At 43.9% G+C, this 16,864-nt stretch overlaps 4 protein-coding genes across 7 annotated transcripts; 2 read left to right on the top strand and 2 right to left on the bottom strand.

Annotated features, from left to right (window-relative positions):
* Positions 1-675: 675 nt before the first annotated feature.
* On the bottom strand, positions 676-2,861 carry LOC141782279 (sorting nexin-4-like). The gene is made up of 3 exons (XM_074658420.1): positions 2,629-2,861; positions 1,075-1,199; positions 676-928 (listed from the first exon to the last, which is right to left on the bottom strand). Exons 1-3 carry the CDS (start codon positions 2,719-2,721, stop codon positions 691-693), a joined length of 456 nt encoding a protein of 151 aa, XP_074514521.1. The 5' UTR covers positions 2,722-2,861; the 3' UTR covers positions 676-690.
* Positions 2,862-3,164: 303 nt separating this feature from the next.
* LOC141782030 (uncharacterized) lies at positions 3,165-4,889 on the top strand (the record flags this gene model as incomplete). Its single annotated transcript, XM_074658041.1, has 1 exon — positions 3,165-4,889. A coding segment is annotated over exon 1 (1,284 nt), but the record flags the coding sequence as incomplete, so codon positions are not given.
* LOC141782263 (uncharacterized) lies at positions 4,881-9,981 on the top strand. Of its 4 annotated transcripts, none has more exons than XM_074658391.1 (2): positions 4,881-5,102; positions 5,499-9,981. In XM_074658391.1, the coding sequence occupies exons 1-2, from the start codon at positions 4,890-4,892 to the stop codon at positions 8,973-8,975; spliced, it is 3,690 nt and encodes a 1,229-aa protein (XP_074514492.1). In that variant the 5' UTR covers positions 4,881-4,889; the 3' UTR covers positions 8,976-9,981. The 4 variants fall into 4 exon arrangements, with proteins under 4 accessions (XP_074514492.1, XP_074514491.1, XP_074514493.1 ...); XM_074658390.1 differs by having other exon boundaries at positions 5,361-9,981; XM_074658392.1 differs by having other exon boundaries at positions 4,881-6,869; positions 7,395-9,981.
* A 174-nt stretch (positions 9,982-10,155) lies between these two features.
* On the bottom strand, positions 10,156-14,640 carry LOC141782277 (uncharacterized). The gene is made up of 4 exons (XM_074658417.1): positions 14,435-14,640; positions 14,213-14,345; positions 13,900-14,001; positions 10,156-12,003 (listed from the first exon to the last, which is right to left on the bottom strand). The coding sequence occupies exons 1-4, from the start codon at positions 14,634-14,636 to the stop codon at positions 11,784-11,786; spliced, it is 657 nt and encodes a 218-aa protein (XP_074514518.1). The 5' UTR covers positions 14,637-14,640; the 3' UTR covers positions 10,156-11,783.
* Between the last annotated feature and the right edge of the window lie 2,224 nt (positions 14,641-16,864).

The following is a 16,864-nucleotide window of genomic DNA, read 5'->3' as shown; positions in this document are numbered from 1 at the left end:
TGTAGCCAGCTCCTCATGCTGCTGCTTCTTGGAGATGAGGTCCTGGGAGGCCATCTCAAGCTCAAACTGGGTCAGCTCATGTTTCCTGCACACTGCCCTGCCAAAGCAAAGTCTACTACATAATATCATAACATCATGCAGCTCTTATGCTCCGATACAAGCCTTTCACATAGTAGTGGAACACAGAGAGTAAATATCCAATGAACACAGATCTGATTAACTGGAAAGCCTTGAAGATCAGCCACTATTCACTCACTGAGCCTGGTGTTAGCTTTGCTTATTAATCCCTTTATCAACCCTGGCATGGTTGCATTTAATTACCCAAATTAAATTCCATACTTTTCCACACTGCGTATGAATCCTGTGTTGTGCTGTCTAAAAACGGCACCGTTACTGTTTCCCCAGGAGAAAAAACACACAAAGGAGCCTCAAAGAAAAGATGAAATGTAAGTTCTGCAAATATATTTGCTGTCAGTCTTCATTAGTCATGATCTTTTGAAGTGAACCAGTCTATTAGAGATTAATTTCCGTCTCTACATAATAGTGGCCATTTAATAACTTTAATAACAGCTTTTTTTCTGAAACACATGGAGCAAACAAACAAGAAGTCCAGCTCCATGATGGTTGATTTAGGGGCTTAATTTAGCCGGAAGCCAGCGGTGATTTCTCAGCCTACTTATTCTTATCCTGTCACATTATATTCAACATTTCTTGAGGGACATTAAGCAAGGCTGCAATCCTCCCGAGTAACACGCAACAGGGTTTGGAAAGCAGCTGCACTGAACTCACCCTCTTCTCAGGCAGCGGCGGGACCACGATGTACGGATAGGTAACCAACAGGTAGTTCCTCAGGAGTTCAAATTCACTGTATCTCCTCCACAGAGAGTCGGGGGCTGGGTTACGACCGTCAGCGACTGCATCCATTGGCCTTAAGAGATTGAGTTTGCACAGTGACAAAATACAGAAGTGAATTCATGCACACGAGAGATAAGACAAGAAGAAGTACAGATATCAGAACATCTCAGCTCAACTCGCAGCACTTCCTTTTTTATGACAAGCCATTTTAACACTCACCGTGTTTCGATGAGGTACACGGTGAACGTCTCCTGCATGTTCACCGTGTTCTTGCCACTCCTTTTCTCAGCCTCAGCGACGCAGATCTCCATTCTGCGCAGGAGAGTGGAGCCTTCTTCCACCATCTGACACATCACATCACACAGTGTCATTAATAAGCTCTGAAAACGGCTTTTTACAAGACATTTGGGCGGGGTCTGAAATTAAGTTTTTCCCCCTCAAAGTTGTATCTAGTGAAGCCCTTCTATTAAACAGTGTTGCGCCTGGGTTAGCTCAGTTGGTAGAGCGGGCGTCCATGTATTAAGGCTTGGTCCTGACCGCGGCGGCCCGGGTTCGAATCCGGCCTGTGGCCCTTTCCGCATCCACTCTCTCTCTCCCCCCTTTCAAGACTCTATCCACTGTCCTGTCATAAAAATGGAAAATGCCCCCCAAAAAAAAAATAACTTTAAACAGTGTTGGACGCAGGGGAGACCGTAGCTTTGGTCTCCAGGGCCGGAGTCTCTGCTCTTCTGCCTGCTTGCCTTCACTCAGCTCGCGCCACCTCTCACGTGCATGCTGCTCACTCCACACTGCAGAAGAGTTAGTTTAGCTCTGAGAATGTACAGTGGACGTTCGTGCAGAAATAACTGCTGCAGCTCCTCCAGACCAACAGAGGTTTCCCGTGTCTTGTGAAGTGACGGGGCTCCGCAGAGAGAAACGTTATCGTCTCCGACCAAAACTCCGGCGTCTCCCCTGTTCCCTCCGGCCGCGGTCGGGAGGCTGAGGCGGGAAAAGCCAACACTAGGATCAGCATTGATTCATGGAGAGACCTTCGTCTGGTCAGCTAACATTACTGCCAAGCAGCTGAAATATAGAGTGATATTGTGCTTTTAGCTGACGTGTGTCTCCTCACTGTGTTGAGCGATGCTCCTTCATGTCTATGTAGAGCGAGCACAAGCGCCAGCAACAGGACGCTGACTTTAGTTGACTTAACGGCCACAGGTGAAGCTGTTAACAAGGTATTTCTGATTCTTACAGACAGTCCCTTTAATGATAGTGTCAAAAACATTCTGCCTACTGCAGCTTTAATCCCTGACAATTTTTAATTTAGGAATTGCTTTAAAAAAAAATCTTAATATAAGGAAAACCTCTTGCCATGGTGGCAGGTGACCTGGGATTGTTTACTGCATCAGGCAGGTGACAGGTGTTTATTCAATTCCCTGCATTTGGCTCATTCATGGCCCTACTTTTTCTTGTTATAGTTAGGCTACAAGCTAACAGATGTCCATATGAAGCATTATTTATTAAGCAAGTTAATGTTAGTATGAAAACAACAGTAGGCTGAGTGAATCACACATGACCTCTGGAGTTAGAACAAGTTAGAGGAAACATAGTACCTGAGTAGTGCCTAATCACCGTGTATCCTTCCACTTAGCCTAATCACCGTGTATCCTTCCACTCAGCTTCATCACCGTGTATCCCTACACTCAGCTGAGCTTTAAACCGTCAGCCAGTACACCGTTAACACACGTTAACACGGTATTTATCCACTAAAAAAGTAAAAACAGTTTTTACCGTGTTGTTTAGGCTGTTGCTGCCGTCTGCAGCTGTGAGGTCTGAGTCGTCATCAGTGGCCACCGACTCTTCTCTTCCATCCTCCGCCATCATCCTGCTCTTCCTCCCTGATGTTTTCAAGGCCTATAGAAGGAGGCTGGGTCACGGATCTTGGTGTGTGGGGTATACGCATGCGCAGTGTAACTGAAGCTGCGGCCAGATTTTACTGCGCATGTGCAATACCCCCGTAATTATGACGCGTGTTCTAACCTCCTTTCCATAGGCCTTGGATGTTGGTGGTGAGCCTCGACGCATGCGCAGACCGTCCCATCACCCAACGGACGTTAACGGTTTTAAATATTCAAAAAATAGCCTACATATGTTAGATAAGCTGACAAACAAATGTAGGAAAATAAATTTAAAATTACTTAGACTATTACCCGCTTTTACCCTCACACAATAATAATTTTTTTTTTGGTCGTGTCTAGAAGATAACCCGTAAATCTCGCGAGACTCACTACCCGACGCCCTATCCTAACCTCAAGCATCTCGCGAGAGTTTCCCCAACTAGTTCTAGACACGATCCTTTTATTTTTATTTTTTTAAATATTAATAACCTACAATTTCCGGAACCAAACAAACTTCAGAGCTTTTCAAACTTAACACATAAACATTATAATTTGTATTTTATTTCCTGTTTGCAATGATTGTTTAATGTAGCTGACAGGAAGTTGAATTTGAAACAAAATGTGTTGCCATGGCGATGAACCGGTGACGTCACCGGTCCTATGTTGCGATGCGTCGTGACGTCACTGGATACATGAAAGCAATTCTGTTGCTAGGGGCGATGGCTCTGAAGTTTTGCAAAGGGCTCCCTAATGATCTCATAGGTTATGGGATATTTAGTGTGACCGATTGAAATCACATAATAGCCTGTATTTCCACAGCAGCTCACATAATCTGCATTATCTTATCTTAATAAGATAAAAGATTTAAAAATGGCACAGACTACCCAATTTGACAGCCTAATTCAACAGCTCGCCGTGATCAGCCAAACCACGGAGAGAGTGTGCCAAGAGAACGGGGCTCTTCGTAAGGACTCCCAGACTATGAAAAAAACCATTGAATCCCTCCAACAGCAAACTCAGGACCTTCAGGAAATGCTCCAGATAGAATGGGACGAGAAGGAAGAGATGCGTCTCAAAGCCTGTGAGATGGAGCGTGAACTTTACCAGGAGAAGGAGGAGAAGGAGGCTATGAAAAAAAGCAATGAATCTCTGCAACACCAAATTCAGGACCTTCAGGAAATGCTCCAGATAGAATGGGACGAAAAGGAAGAGATGCGTCTCAAAGCCTGTGAGATGGAGGGTAAACTTTCCCAGGAGACGGAGGCTTTGAGAAATAACAATGAATCTCTCCAACACCAAATTCAGGACCTTCAGGAAATGCTCCGGATAGAAAAACAGCAGAAGGAAGATATGCGTCTCAAAGCCTGTGAGATGGAGCGTGAACTTTACCAGGAGAAGAGGGAGAAGGAGGCTATGAGAAATAACAATGAATCTCTCCAATACCAAATTCAGGACATTCAGGAAATGCTCCGTATTGAAAGGAACGAGAACGAAAAGATGCATCTCACAGCTGTTGGAAAAGAGAAAGCACTTATCCAAGAGCTGGATGAAATGAAAGAGATGACCTCTGTCCATGATATCCAGCTTCAGGAAATGATCCAGAAAGAAAAGGACCAGAAGGAAGCGATGTGTCTCAAAGCCTGTGAGATGGAGGGTGCACTTTCCCAGGAGAAGGAGGAGAAGGAGGCTATGAAAAAAAGCAATGAATCTCTGCAACACCAAATTCAGGACCTTCAGGAAATGCTCCGTATTGAAAGGAACGAGAACGAAAAGATGCATCTCACAGCTGTTGGAAAAGAGAAAGCACTTCTCCAAGAGCTGGATGAAATGAAAGAGATGACCTCTGTCCATGATATCCAGCTTCAGGAAATGCTCCAGATAGAAAAGGACCAGAAGGAAGAGATACGTCTCAAAGCCTGTGAGATGGAGCGTAAACTTTCCCAGGAAACGGAGGCTATGAGAAATAACAATGAATCTCTCCAACACCAAATTCAGGACCTTCAGGACATGCTCCGGATAGATAAACAGCAGAAGGAAGAGATGCGTCTCAAAGCCTGTGAGATGGAGAGTAAACTTTACCAGGAGACGGAGGAGAAGGAGGCTATAAGAAAAAACAATGAATCTCTCCAACATCAAATTCAGGACCTTCAGGAAATGCTTCAGATAGAGAAGGACCAGAAAGAAAATATGCATGTCACAGCCGTTGGAAAAGAGAAAGCACTTCTCCAAGAGCTGGATGAAATGAAAGAGATGACCTCTGTCCATGATATCCAGCTTCAGGAAATGCTCCAGATAGAAAGGGACGAGAAAGAAGAGATGCGTCTCAAAGCCTGTAAGATGGAGAGTGCACTTTCCCAGGAGATGGACGTCATGCAACAAAACAATGAATCTCTCCAACATCAAATTCAGGACCTTCAGGAAATGCTTCAGATAGAGAAGGACCAGAAAGAAGAAATGCATCTCACAGCTGTTGGAAAAGAGAAAGCACTTCTCCAAGAGCTGGATGAAATGAAAGAGATGGCATCTGTCCATGATATCCATCTTCAGGAAATGCTCCAGAAAGAAAAAGACCAGAAGGAAGAGATACGTCTCAACGCCTGTGAGATGGAGCGTAAACTTTCCCAGGAGACGGAGGCTATGAGAAATAACAATGAATCTCTCCAACACCAAATTCAGGACCTTCAGGAAATGCTCCGGATAGATAAACAGCAGAAGGAAGAGATGCGTCTCAAAGCCTGTGAGATGGAGAGTACACTTTCCCAGGAGAAGGAGGCTATGAGAAGAACCAGTGAATGTCTCCAACACCAAATTCAGGACCTTCAGGAAATGCTCCAGCTAGAAAGGAACAAGAATGAAGAGATGCATCTCACAGCTGTTGGAAAAGAGAAAGCACTTCTCCAAGAGCTGGATGAAATGAAAGAGATGACCTCTGTCCATGATATCCAGCTTCAGGAAATGATCCAGAAAGAAAAGGACCAGAAGGAAGAGATACGTCTCAACGCCTGTGAGATGGAGCGTAAACTTTCCCAGGAAACGGAGGCTATGAGAAATAACAATGAATCTCTCCAACACCAAATTCAGGACCTTCAGGACATGCTCCGGATAGATAAACAGCAGAAGGAAGAGATGCGTCTCAAAGCCTGTGAGATGGAGAGTAAACTTTACCAGGAGACGGAGGAGAAGGAGGCTATAAGAAAAAACAATGAATCTCTCCAACATCAAATTCAGGACCTTCAGGAAATGCTTCAGATAGAGAAGGACCAGAAAGAAAATATGCATGTCACAGCCGTTGGAAAAGAGAAAGCACTTCTCCAAGAGCTGGATGAAATGAAAGAGATGACCTCTGTCCATGATATCCAGCTTCAGGAAATGCTCCAGATAGAAAGGGACGAGAAAGAAGAGATGCGTCTCAAAGCCTGTAAGATGGAGAGTGCACTTTCCCAGGAGATGGACGTCATGCAACAAAACAATGAATCTCTCCAACATCAAATTCAGGACCTTCAGGAAATGCTTCAGATAGAGAAGGACCAGAAAGAAGAAATGCATCTCACAGCTGTTGGAAAAGAGAAAGCACTTCTCCAAGAGCTGGATGAAATGAAAGAGATGGCATCTGTCCATGATATCCATCTTCAGGAAATGCTCCAGAAAGAAAAAGACCAGAAGGAAGAGATACGTCTCAACGCCTGTGAGATGGAGCGTAAACTTTCCCAGGAGACGGAGGCTATGAGAAATAACAATGAATCTCTCCAACACCAAATTCAGGACCTTCAGGAAATGCTCCGGATAGATAAACAGCAGAAGGAAGAGATGCGTCTCAAAGCCTGTGAGATGGAGAGTAAACTTTACCAGGAGACGGAGGAGAAGGAGGCTATAAGAAAAAACAATGAATCTCTCCAACATCAAATTCAGGACCTTCAGGAAATGCTTCAGATAGAGAAGGACCAGAAAGAAAATATGCATGTCACAGCCGTTGGAAAAGAGAAAGCACTTCTCCAAGAGCTGGATGAAATGAAAGAGATGACCTCTGTCCATGATATCCAGCTTCAGAAAATGCTCCAGATAGAATGGGACGAGAAGGAAGAGATGCGTCTCAAAGCCTGTGAGATGGAGAGTGCACTTTCCCAGGAGATGGACGTCATGCAACAAAACAATGAATCTCTCCAACATCAAATTCAGGACCTTCAGGAAATGCTTCAGATAGAGAAGGACCAGAAAGAAGAAATGCATCTCACAGCTGTTGGAAAAGAGAAAGCACTTCTCCAAGAGCTGGATGAAATGAAAGAGATGACCTCTGTCCATGATATCCAGCTTCAGGAAATGATCCAGAAAGAAAAGGACCAGAAGGAAGAGATACGTCTCAACGCCTGTGAGATGGAGCGTAAACTTTCCCAGGAAACGGAGGCTATGAGAAATAACAATGAATCTCTCCAACATCAAATTCAGGACCTTCAGGAAATGCTTCAGATAGAGAAGGACCAGAAAGAAAATATGCATGTCACAGCCGTTGGAAAAGAGAAAGCACTTCTCCAAGAGCTGGATGAAATGAAAGAGATGACCTCTGTCCATGATATCCAGCTTCAGAAAATGCTCCAGATAGAATGGGACGAGAAGGAAGAGATGCGTCTCAAAGCCTGTGAGATGGAGGGTAAACTTTCCCAGGAGACGGAGGCTATGAGAAATAACAATGAATCTCTCCAACACCAAATTCAGGACCTTCAGGAAATGCTCCGGATAGATAAACAGCAGAAGGAAGAGATGCGTCTCAAAGCCTGTGAGATGGAGAGTACACTTTCCCAGGAGAAGGAGGCTATGAGAAGAACCAGTGAATGTCTCCAACACCAAATTCAGGACCTTCAGGAAATGCTCCAGCTAGAAAGGAACAAGAATGAAGAGATGCATCTCACAGCTGTTGGAAAAGAGAAAGCACTTCTCCAAGAGCTGGATGAAATGAAAGAGATGACCTCTGTCCATGATATCCAGCTTCAGGAAATGATCCAGAAAGAAAAGGACCAGAAGGAAGAGATACGTCTCAACGCCTGTGAGATGGAGCGTAAACTTTCCCAGGAAACGGAGGCTATGAGAAATAACAATGAATCTCTCCAACACCAAATTCAGGACCTTCAGGAAATGCTCCAGAAAGAAAAAGACCAGAAGGAAGAGATACGTCTCAACGCCTGTGAGATGGAGAGTAAACTTTCCCAGGAGACGGAGGCTATGAGAAATAACAATGAATCTCTCCAACACCAAATTCAGGACCTTCAGGAAATGCTCCGGATAGATAAACAGCAGAAGGAAGAGATGCGTCTCAAAGCCTGTGAGATGGAGAGTAAACTTTACCAGGAGACGGAGGAGAAGGAGGCTATAAGAAAAAACAATGAATCTCTCCAACATCAAATTCAGGACCTTCAGGAAATGCTTCAGATAGAGAAGGACCAGAAAGAAGAAATGCATCTCACAGCTGTTGGAAAAGAGAAAGCACTTCTCCAAGAGCTGGATGAAATGAAAGAGATGACCTCTGTCCATGATATCCAGCTTCAGGAAATGATCCAGAAAGAATGGGACGAAAAGGAAGAGATGCGTCTCAAAGCCTGTGAGATGGAGGGTAAACTTTCCCAGGAGACGGAGGCTTTGAGAAATAACAATGAATCTCTCCAACACCAAATTCAGGACCTTCAGGAAATGCTCCGGATAGAAAAACAGCAGAAGGAAGATATGCGTCTCAAAGCCTGTGAGATGGAGCGTGAACTTTACCAGGAGAAGAGGGAGAAGGAGGCTATGAGAAATAACAATGAATCTCTCCAATACCAAATTCAGGACATTCAGGAAATGCTCCGTATTGAAAGGAACGAGAACGAAAAGATGCATCTCACAGCTGTTGGAAAAGAGAAAGCACTTATCCAAGAGCTGGATGAAATGAAAGAGATGACCTCTGTCCATGATATCCAGCTTCAGGAAATGCTCCAGATAGAAAGGGACGAGAAAGAAGAGATGCGTCTCAAAGCCTGTGAGATGGAGAGTGCACTCTCCCAGGAGAAGGAGGAGAAGGAGGCTATGGCACAAACCAATGAAGCCCTCAAACTAAAGCTTCAGGAGCTTAAACAAATACTGAAAGACGTAAATGAAGACATACGTCAAATCAACGAGGCAGATGTAAATGATGGGCTGATGGTTTGGGTCATGGACTCGCTGGGATGGGGATCACATAGGCCCCCCTTAAGGCAGCGCGGTTCTCAGCAGTAAACCGATGGATTGCCTCCTCCGGGTAGGGAATGAGTCCTTACCCCAAGTGAAGGAGCTCAAGTACCCCGGGGTCTTGTTCGCGAGTGAGGGGACTATAGAACGTGAGATTGGCCGGAGAATCGGAGCAGCGGGGGCGGTATTGCATTCACTTTACCGCACCGTTGTGACGAAAAGGGAGCTGAGCCGGAAGGCAAAGCTCTCGATCTACAGGTCAATCTTCGTTCCTACTCTCACCTATGGTCATGAGGGTTGGGTCATGACCAAAAGAACAAGGTCGCGGGTACAAGCGGCCGAAATGGGTTTCCTCAGGAGGGTGGCTGGCGTCTCCCTTAGAGATAGGGTGAGAAGCTCAGTCATCCGTGAGGGACTCGGAGTAGAGCCGCTGCTCCTTCGCGTTGAAAGGAGCCAGCTTAGGTGGTTCGGGCATCTAGTACAGATGCCCCCTGGACGCCTCTCTCTGGGAGGTGTTCCAGGCACGACCAGCTGGGAGGAGACCACGGGGAAGACCCAGGACTAGGTGGAGAGATTATATCTCCGCCTGGGAACGCCTCAGGATCCCCCAGTCAGAGCTGGTTAATGTGGCCCGGGAAAGGGTGTTTGGGGTCCCCTGCTGGAGCTGTTGCCCCTGCGACCCGACCCCGGGTAAGCGGTTGAAGATGGATGGATGGATGGATATTTCCTTTAGGTCTGCGCGTGAGCTCAGTTAATTGCTGACTATATCCTTTAGGTCTGAGCGTGAGCTCAGGTAATTGCTAACTGTATATTTCCTTTAGCCAGCTGAGGCCTTTCTGTGTGGAGTCTGCATGTTCTCCCCACGCCTGCATGGGTTTCCTCCGGGTGCTCCGGTTTCTTCCCACAGTCCAAAGACATGCAAGTTAAGTCAATTGGTGACTGTTTATTTCCTTTAGGTCTGAGAGTGACACTCAGAAGAAATGTGTGCCATCGGTTTGTGTTAACCATTTACCATAAAATATAACAAATAAAATAAATAAATAAATAAACTAAATGCTGGTGTACCGTTTAATACATTATATTAAAAGAGACATATTGAAATTGATATTGAAAAGATAAACAGACCTACCAATCATGACACAACACGAGTGGCACCATAAGAGAGTAATATATGTGTGTGCATGTATTGTGTCACCATTTGGTGCAGGACACTCAAACAAACAAAACAACCGATTTAAAATTGTTTAATCACAAGAGAATATCACAGTGTAATAACATAACTTTACATTCAAGTGACAGGCGATGTAAAAACAGATTTACAACTGGAAGGTCAGACCATAATACACTGATAACGCTGACATTACATCACTGGTTGCGACTCTCTTGATGAGCACACTCAGCATCAGTGTTTCATTTTGGCAAATTAAGTCCAAAAGTCCAAAGACATGCAGGGCGCTGACTCTTATGCGTCAGCCCTGTGATAGTCTGGCGACCCGTCCAGGGCGTACCCCGCCATCACTCCATGTCAGCTGAGATTGCCTCCAGCCCCATTGGTCAGTAATGTTAGTGATCAGTGAGTAAAGTGACTTATGTGGCAGATTTGTCTCAATATTTAGAGTTCTGTGACGCAGTAAACGCTCTAGTCTTTGACATCACCTAATTTAAAGGGCACTTTAGTTTATTGCAACCACCATTTCTATCGGTTGTAATCAGCAGCGCCGGGCTCCAGCTGTAGCTATAGCCACTAATCTAAGCTTTTATTTTATTTTATTTAACCTTTATTTAACCAGGCAAGTCATTTAAGAACAAATTCTTATTTACAGTGGTGGCCTGGCAAAAGGTGAAGCCTCTTGAGGGAAGGGGGGAAAAATAGGGATGCACCGATACCACTTTTTTTCAGACCGAGTACAAGTACTTACATTTGGGTACTCGCCGATACCGAGTACCGATACGAGTACTTCTCTGTGCCAAAAGACCCTCGTTAACAGCCAGCTGGAGGGTGTTAGCGACACACGGCAGGCTGGGGAGTCCCGCATACGAGGCGGTGCGCCGTAATCGGCTCTAGGTCGGCTTGGAAAGGCTCGGGGCGAATGTGGCTCGCTGCCGCAGATTTACAGCGCTCCCCGCCAGGACCTCGCCGCCCGTAGACAAAGGGCTCGCTTCGCCCTCTCTCCCCGCCGGGGCCCCCTGCTCTTAGTGTGACTGTCGACCTGGACGGACTGTTTTCAGTGCGCACCCAACCGCGTCATGACGCCAGAGCGGGGCTCGGCCCACGTAAAAGGCGCCAGGGGTCTGCGGCGATGTCGGCAACCCACCCAACCCGTCTTGAAACACGGACCAAGGAGTCTAACGGTATCGCTGCTGTTGTATTGGAGCCGTTGTATCGGAGCCGTTGTGCGAGTACGAGTACATGAGCACAGTATCGGACCCGATACTGGTATCGGTATCGGTGCATCCCTAGGGTAAAATAAATTAGATTAAATTAAACGGACAGATAGATGGAGACTCTTGATTGAATTATCTGTACTGGGATTGAGGAATGAATGCTACATTGAGTATATTTTAAACCAACAGGTAGGTAGGGTTGTAGTTAGATTGTAAAACTAGACACTTTTCTAGTGCTGTACATAAAAAAAAAGGTCATAAAAGACACATCCACGATCCTGAGTGAGTTCTCCAGAGCACTCGTTAAAATATAATACAGTCGGTGCCGCCTGGAGTGTTCAGAGTCAGAGATTAAATGTGCGTTTCCTTGAAAACATTTTGTTTGCTGGTTCAAATCTGTGCCACCCCGTCGATCCACCAGCTCCTCCTCACAGGAAGAGGGGTCATGATTGTCAAAGTGCAGGTCCTGAATCATTCAGGTTCATCCTGCGAGCCGACGTAGAAGCTAACTTTTTGCGGAGAGGAGGGGGCGATGTGAGGATGATGGTGGGAGGAGGTAGATTTGGGGATCTCCCAGTAGCTGCCGTGGAGGTCTAGGGAGGAAAGAGGAGGCAGGTTGTCTCCCTGCATGGGTTTATCACACTCTGTAGGTAGAGGCGGCTCGCTCAAGCATTTCCTCAGGCACGGCTCTCTGTAGAGGCGATTACACACCGTTAGTTTCACTTATTGTCTCATTGCATATAAAGAAATAGGCAACACAGTTTGATGTAATGTGTGAATGTCCAGCAGGCAAAGAGACTCCAAGCTGCGAGTTGTAATGTCTGCTTGTTTGGACCCGATCTTCTACTGCATCGCTCTGACGGCTCAGGAACAACAAACTGGTGAAGTCATGTTGTTCTGTGTCAGTTTGACATCAGTAAGAGTTTGAGTGAGTGCCAGTAGAGATTAGGGCTGTCAATCGATTCATATTTAATCACGATTAATCGCATGATTGTCCATAGCTAATCGCGATTAATCAGAAAATTAATTTTTTATCTGTTCAAAATGTACCTTAAAGGGAGATTAGTCAAGTATTTAATCCTCTTATCAACATGGGAGTGGACAAATATGCTGCTTTATTCAAAATGTATGTATATATTTATTATTTTAAATCAATTAACAACACAAAACAATGACAGATATTGATCCAGAAACCCTCACAGGTACTGCATTTAACATAAAACAATATGCTCCAATCATAACATGGCAAACTGCAGCCCAACAGGCAACAACAGCTGTCAGTGTGTCAGTGTGCTGACTTGACTATGACTTGCCCCAAACTGCATGTGATTATCATAGAGTGTGCATGTCTGTAAAGGGGAGACTCGTGGGTACCCAGAGAACCCATTTACATTCACTGATCTGGAGGTCAGAGGTCAAGGGACCCCTTTTGAAATGACCGTGACAGTTTTTCCTTGCCAAAATGTATTTTGGCACCAATGTCAGTACCTCCACAGCCCACTAGATGTCACTCTGAGGCCCACAAACAGCTGCTGTACAGTATATACTGTCTATCCCTACCTCATGTATGTAAACCTTTATGGAATGATTAATGCAACAGGTTGCTTTATAATAGAATATTTTATTTATTTCTCTACCTTTATAATATAAAGCAACATTTCTTTAATATTTATATTTATATATTTATTCCAGCACCCTTTGCACTCTGCACCATTGCGCAAATATATATACTGTATATATATATATATATATATATATATAATACACAGTATAATAGGGCTGTCAATGCGATTATTCTCAAATCAATCTTTTTTTTTTTTTATCTGGTCAAAATGAAACTTAAAGGGAGATTTGTCAAGTATTGAATACTCTTATTATTTAATAACTATATGCTAAAATAGCATATAATGGTTAAAATAGAGCCATTTGGGCTTGAGAAGCGGCTGCTCTTCATCGGAGGTGGAAAAAACTAATAGAAGACACTTCATCACAGGCACAAATCTCACCATTGTGTGATTTACTGTCGACACAAATATAACCTGGTAGCTGAAAATAAAGCGTATCAATTAACTTTGTATTCTTTTCCTGGAAATGCATTAAATAAATTACCAGCTTTTATAAAATATATAAAATATTAAAATGTTTATAATAAAGTAGAGTTTGAGGTAAATATTGGGGTCATTCCAAAGAAATTTCCAATAGGTTACTTGCTAATTATCACCTAATTACCATGACATTTGCGGAGCTGTAAAATGACTGTTATTGTGGTAAACTAGAGAAGCTCTTCTTCTTCTTCTTCTGGTATTTCTGCTATTTAACTACACAGCTTCAGATGCCCTGATTTTAATGTAGCCAAGTGTAAATGGAGCCTGAGTAACTTCTCCTAACTATTATCATTTGTTTTTATTTTAATTATTTATGTGATTATTCTATTACTTTCTTCTATCTTTTGTTTTATGTATTGTTATGTCATTTTCTGTAGTTTTCATATACAACTTTTTAGGTTTGTAATTAGCAGGTGGATAACTAACTGTATGGCTGAGTGAGTGCACGATGTGTATGCAGTGTGTAGAGAGTCATCTGTCACCTGATGGCTGGTGCTCCTCTCCAGGCCTGTTGGTACATGTCACCTGCCACCCCAAACAGCCAGCGCATATCCGCTGGCACCTCTGGGATCCACTCCACTAACCTGGGAGCAGAGCACAAAACCATGTTATTATATGAACAGACACTGAACTGATGTTTAACACGGAAACCTGACTCTCTCTTGCTACGAGATGAGTGGAAATGAGTTGTGCAGAGCTCTGTTACTTAAATGGGGAACTTCCATGGCCTCGGAAAGTTCAAGCAGTATTTGTGAACGCCCCCCCGGCTTTAAATGTGTTTAGATCTAAACTCACCTCTGGGCCACTGAGTAGGCCGACTGTACAGGAAGCGTGTACGGCATGAGCATGTAGGAGGCCACTCTCACTGGCAGCATCCCGGACACCTTGGCATACAGGCCGGGTTTGTCTTGGCAGGCCTCGCAGAACACTGACGGACCCACAGAGAACAGACGCGTTACAAAATCATCTCTTCATTACTAAATAAAACCAAATAGAGTCTGGGATGACCTTCCACACCTTTCTTGATGGACGTGGGCAGAACGATCTGCTCATCCAGCCACCAGTGCTGTTTGCGCAGCAGGCGGAGCCTCCGGAGGACCCACTCTTTGTTGGTTTCCGTGTGCTTGCCGCAGCAGGCGGACGGGCTCTCTGGCGGGCTCTCTGGCGGGGCGAGGCCCGAGGTCGGATGCTCCAGCATCAGCAGGTCTAAACACGACATCAGGGACACAGTCCGAAGGTTAACCCTTGTGTGGTGTTCATGTTTTTGTTTCTCAGCCAATGTCCGCCGGTCTGTTGGACCCACACCATTATTGGGTTTTTAAATCAATACAGCCATAACAATCTATGTAAAAATACTTAACAGATGTTTACTTTATCCCAATTACAAGCAATATAGACAGCATATGGCAGCTGGGATATAGTGCGAGAAAATATAGACTAGTTCCCGCAAGACAGAGGGTAAAATGTGCAGGAATGTGGGAGCAGACAGGTGTCGGTGCTTGAAATGTAACAACCTCATGCGGGAACAGCAGGAACAGAAAGACAAAACTCACACACATAGAAACAAACACACAAACACACACGCGCACACACACACACACACACACACACACACAAACACACACACACACACACTTACAGCAGGCCCAGGTCAGAGGATGACAGAGTGTAGGTACTGTAAACAGCACCTACAATCTCCACACATTTATCTCACTCGGGAGTCCAGAGGACACGGACATCACATATGTAATATAATTGTGTAGGGGGGTGTACAGTGTGCAGTCATTGAAAAATGTGTTCTTTTATATGTTCTTCATAGAAAATGAGCCAAGGCCAATGAGTCTGAGGTTGAAAAAATAATGAATCACATCATTTTTCTTTTAGTAAACATTGAAAACGGGTCCCACAGACCCCGAACACCACACAAGGGTTTTAAGGAAATGTAAGTCTGGTAAAAGATGAATTAATGGACCACACTGAATAAAACTTTATTATATTGTTGACACTTTTCCCCGCTCTGACTTTTTTATAGATAAATGTGCACAGTCAGCATATACTGTACGTACATGTACTACAATCTCTACGTCAACTGGATTAAAATAGAGGCTCTGCCTCTTATTTACCTGTCACCATGTGAATCGTAGTATCAGAGCTCTATTGATGATGGCTTTTTATGTTCAGGTTCAACCTACTCAGAGTTGATTGAACTGACCCTGATCAGCTGTTCTGGAACCGAAAACTCTGAGGCTGTGGTCAAAAAGTCCAAAAATTATGTCCTAAAGTCTTCTCCTAACCATTTTTCCTTGACCTTGATGGAAAACGTCATGAGGTCAATGAAAGATCAGAAGGAGAATTCATAATGACTTAGGAAAAGACAACCGTGGTGTTAGGAGAATCTGACTGCACTAACACTAGGCTCCTTAATTATGATGCGACAGCGGCGAATGTTAGTGATGCGGTTCTGAAACGTTCAAACTAGACAACGCTGATCATAGATGAATTAATATTCTGTTACTGTAATGTCTATTTCTCACATAAAATGGTTCAGAGACATCTTGTAGTGTACTGTTTGGCTGTAACGGTTACCTCAACTGATCTCAACATGGCTGCCGGGTCACCAACGTTCTCATTTTACAGCTAAACAGAAATAGGCATTACAGTAACAGAATATTGATTCATATTTGATCAGCGCTGCCTAGTTCGACCGTTTGATCCGAGTTTGTGAGTGATTGACAGCTGCTCAGAGACGGCAAGACTTCAGCTCGGCTCTGATTGGTTGTTTTTCTCCGGTCTGCGAAATCTTGCAGATGCCATTAGGAGCACCAGAGGACACAGAGGAACATGATAATTTTCAGATTACCTGTCTCATGTACTACTGTCAGGATATAGTGACCGTTTTATAAAAATAACTTATTTGAATCATATTTGCTCCAATTCCACCTACTGCTGCTTTAATGCACAAGTGTACACACAAATACAAATTAAAATTGAACTGGTATTCACAAAAAAATAATGAGCTACTTCCACAGAAATTCTAGATTTCACTTCCTCCCCTTATATTATATTATATATTATACACAGAGTCTGAACCTCGGAGCTGATTTTCAGACTTGGTCTTTGTTGCATTGGTTTTGTTTAAAAGAACACTATAAGGTCCCTCTAAGTTTTATATGTATTTCATATTTATTTGTTTTATATATATATTATGATTATATATAGATGTCAAAGTGAATTACAGTTTTTCTTTTTTTATCCTAGCGTACATTTCAGAGAAAGTAAAGTTTACTATGAAGAATCAGATAGGGCTTGTGTTTTTATTTATTTTTTTAATTTACTGGATCCGCTCTACGATCCCAGTTCATATGAGGTCAATAAAAGTGACAGATAAGCAGTTTGGATCTCGATAAGGACATAAAGGGTGAACCGGTTTGATCATAAAAGCTCAAT

The sequence above is a fragment of the Sebastes fasciatus genome, chromosome 14 (genome assembly GCF_043250625.1).
Source record: "Sebastes fasciatus isolate fSebFas1 chromosome 14, fSebFas1.pri, whole genome shotgun sequence".
Classification (NCBI taxonomy): Eukaryota; Metazoa; Chordata; class Actinopteri; order Perciformes; family Sebastidae; genus Sebastes; species Sebastes fasciatus.
The sequence above is the reverse complement of the archived record's forward strand: the minus strand, read 5'-3'. Positions and strand labels throughout refer to the sequence as shown.